The sequence below is a fragment of the Pterocles gutturalis genome, unplaced genomic scaffold (genome assembly GCF_000699245.1).
Source record: "Pterocles gutturalis isolate BGI_N339 unplaced genomic scaffold, ASM69924v1 scaffold7703, whole genome shotgun sequence".
NCBI classification, from domain to species: Eukaryota; Metazoa; Chordata; class Aves; order Pterocliformes; family Pteroclidae; genus Pterocles; species Pterocles gutturalis.
In genome coordinates, this window is record NW_010120355.1 from 5,551 (window position 1) to 9,352 (window position 3,802).

Consider the following 3,802-nt stretch of genomic DNA (forward strand, 5'->3'; position numbering starts at 1 on the left):
CCATTCAACTCCAAGTGTACGGAGGGGCTTCTGGTACTCGCAGAACTGAGCCACAGCACACACTAATCTCAGAAAGGTCAAACACTTTTCTGATAAAAGGTTTTTGGTCATTTACCAACCTGAGCAGACAGAAAAAAAAAAAAAGGCAATTGTGAGCTATCATCTAAACTCTTACATTGTTTGGATGTTCAAGAGAATTCTCTCCTGGTAGCCCAGAAGGTCTGAGGGAAGCTGAAGGGAATTACCACTTAATATTGACAGCCTGTCCAGAAGGCATTAGAATTGTGCCTTTGCTCTAAAGAGGCATTTTAGAACATCAAACCACAGAGTAAACATCACACAGTGCTACAGAATGAGACCTTTTGGTGCACAGCGCCAACCTCAAACAGGTACCTAGATCCTCCATGTGCATTCCAGCTGTCCTACAAAGCTGTGTCAGTACCCTACTCCATGACCTGCCAAGTCAGCTCTGTGGAAAGCAAGTAGAGGGATATCAAAACAGCACACACCAAGTGAGCAAGACCACCAGATTCAGCCTCCCAGTGCCAAGCGGGCTCTGGCTCAAGCAGTGTAGGAGAAGCATGCTCCTGCCCTTTCCTTCCCATGCAAGTCAGAGCAAGATTCCCAGAAAGGGACCAAACCATTTTTTTTTTAAACTAAATGCTTTTAATAGAAAACAAAATACAAAATAACTCTTTCCAGAAAGCAGAAATATTTAATCTCTCCAAATGACAAACTAGAACGTGCTTTTTCCGCAGATCCTTGTAAATGCTGATGATTTATCTCACAAAGTGTTCATGAAACTGGTATTGCAACATTTTGAGAAAAATCCAACACTGGCAGAGCTGCCTCTGTACTCACAATAATTTAGTAATAATATTTTTTCCCATGTCACTTTGCACGTCTCTCTCCCTGTCCCCCTCTCCCTAGACTGCCAACTTCCATTTACGGAAATACTTCTGTGAGGTGCAGTGGTAGACTGACATGCCCCGTTTCCATCAGGAGTCCAAACTTAGCCACTTCAGTTCTATTGTGCCCTCCCTCCAGGCAGGGCAAGTTGTTTATTACCCTTAAAATCACCACTCTACCCCCACTGTCCTCAAACACAGTGCAACCAGATTCAGAAAGATTCCTAATTAATGGAACATAAATACAAATATCACAGCTAGTACCAGGAACCAAACCCAAATGACAATGCAGAGATGGGCCCCAACTGAGGTCAGATTTCCATCCCCTTACTAAAAAGAAAGATGGTATTTTCTACTTAGGTAGTCCAAAATATTACAGGAGTGCTATAGGGAGCTGTAATATTTAGGACTGCTATCACTGTAGAAAATACATAATGTTCTTTTAATATAAGGGTCTTAAAATGCTGGTCCTCTGCAATACCAGGAAAACAAAAGCAAAACAAAACAAAGAACACTGGGCCAGTAGTTCGCCACACACTCAAGCCTCAGTTAACAGCAGGTAAGATGTGCCCATCAGTCAATGCGGGATATTTAAGTGCAGGTCAGCAGCTTATCTGGTTGGCAGTTTCACTTCTTTGGACCAGGCTTTTGGTTTCTCCAAGCTACTGGATTTCCTCCCTTTCTCCCCATCCCTACAAGTACAAGATTAGAATGTATACATATTTTCATCACTCCTCTTTTTTTCCTTATTCCTTTCAACAGCACAGGTCTTTTGTGGGCAAGACATTTTAAAGCATTTGCATCACTCTGAACATGCCTTTCAAGGGGGCAAAGGAAGAAAAGTGTTTCACAGTCAGTAATCTCAGCTTGCAATGGACTCTGGCATTCAATACACCCACCCACTTCCCTAAGGAAAAAAATAAAAATTAATGTTCCTGATTTTCTTGTGCAATTCCAGTCACTAGAAGAAGATTACAGGCCATAAACTGTACACTCAGTACATTACTAATTTGTCCGGTATATACACCAACCAGTTCACTGGAAGACCCATCTGCAGGGGCGTTGCAGTAAGTGTTCCGAATGTCCCAGACCCGGACTGAATTGTCCATTGATGCCGAAGCAATTAAACTACTGTCGGGGCTAAAAGTAAGGCTGGTTATGTTGTCCGTGTGCCCCCTCAGTTCTTTGTAAAGAGTTCCTGATGCCAAATCCCACAGCTTTAGCCGCTGGTCTTCACCTGCTGATGCCAGGTACTTACCGTTGGGAGAAAACGCAAGCGCTAGCACGGGGCCACGGTGCCCGGTGAAAAGACGCACCGTGTTGCCTTGCTGAGTGCTCCACAAGCGCACAGTTTTGTCCGTGGAGCCCGTTGCTAAGTAGTTGGAATTGGGGTGGAACTTGACACAGTCTACATCTGCCAAATGGCCTGCATATATTCGCAGTGGGTACGTCCGATCAAATGACCAGAGCCTTGCAGTGCGATCGTGGGAACCACTGGCAAAGTACAGGCTGCAGGGGCTAATATCCAAATCCCAGACAGGATAGGCATGCCCTTGGTACAACACAGTGTTTGTAAAACTTCCGAGGTCCCAGTATCTGATGGACGTGTCCTCAGAACAAGATAAGAGTCCTGAACTGTCTGAAAGGAACCTTGTGCTGTACACAGGTCCACAGTGTCCTCTCAGGATCTTCATTTCTGTGCCTGCGCTGTCATCCTCTTCCTCCTGGTTGGGGAGGAGAAGAGAAAAAAAAAAAAAAAAAAAAAAAGGAAAGCATGTTTATCTGTTTGACAAATACAGGAACCACCATGAGGAAAACAGCTGGGTGTTAATACTGAAGAAGTTATTTTAGACGTGGCACATTTTGTCCAACTCTGAGACACAAACATTGCTAGTGCATGTGCTACATCTAAGTTAACGCTGAAAGAGATCAGGAGATAAGACTTTTTACATAAAGGTTTTATCTTCCTTTTGGTTAGCCTCATGCTCACTCCAGAAGGCATCTTAACCTGGGACTGTATGCAAATAGGGAAAATAGAAGTATTTTATGACATTTTTCCACTTGCTAAAAACATATGCTTATTCCCTATCTGCTCTCTACTAAACTTTTGGCTGAGATGTTGAAACAGATCTTGGCATCTGCTCTTTTGGTGGGGTCATTATTGGAAGTGAATCTCACAGCACAGAAAAAGAAACACAGATGTCCTAAACAAAAGGCAGGAGATGGAAAGACAAAGCATATTTGAAAAGCTGTCTGCTGGACATTCCTTCTTAGTCCCACATGTGAACAGAAACCCAGTAGGGCCATGATATCTATCTCTCCATGCAAACTCCATCCGGATGCTTTCACATCCTCACCCTTCAAGAACAGCAAATGTATGCAGCTTATTTAGGTCAAAGAATCTATTTTGGGGTAGGAGAAGATGAATAATCACAAAAAGGATGGCACTGGAAACCTTTTTATCCTGTAATTCTCTAATTCAAGTACCAGGGCAGAGTCAACAAGTAAAGGCTTTCATGTTTAAAGACTGTTCAGTGAGCTGTGCTAAAGGAATCTCCCAGTGGAGGGCAAGAGTCTGAAAGTCTACTCAGGTAGCATATCTTGACAGTCAAAGGCTGCACGATTTTCAACAAATCTCAACTCAAGAGAGTGTCCTTGCCCAACAAGCTGGGGTCTTGCTGACAGAGTGCAAGATAACCATGGCTTTGGGGGACATCTGTGTAGTAGCTTGAGACCCCCCCTTCCTCAGTGCTGTCAGGCAGACACTTTTCCTCAGTACTGACTCAGTAACACTCATCCACGGACAATCTCTGCACATCAAATGCAACACAACACCCTTCTGTTTGTGAGCAGCCCCTTTAACTTTTATCATCACAAACTGGCCTGTTTCCTGC

At 43.7% G+C, this 3,802-nt stretch overlaps 1 protein-coding gene across 2 annotated transcripts in view; it reads right to left on the minus strand.

Annotated features, from left to right (window-relative positions):
• Positions 1–1,589: 1,589 nt before the first annotated feature.
• TAF5L (TAF5-like RNA polymerase II, p300/CBP-associated factor (PCAF)-associated factor, 65kDa) overlaps positions 1,590–3,802 on the minus strand; it is a 15,450-nt gene continuing 13,237 nt past the window's right edge. The window contains exon 4 of one of the 2 annotated variants that reach the window (XM_010076872.1): positions 1,590–2,632. In XM_010076872.1, the coding sequence (XP_010075174.1) occupies positions 1,835–2,632 (798 nt within the window). In that variant the 3' untranslated portion in view covers positions 1,590–1,834. The remainder of the gene's footprint in view (positions 2,633–3,802) is intronic. The other variant, XM_010076871.1, reaches the window with a different exon arrangement.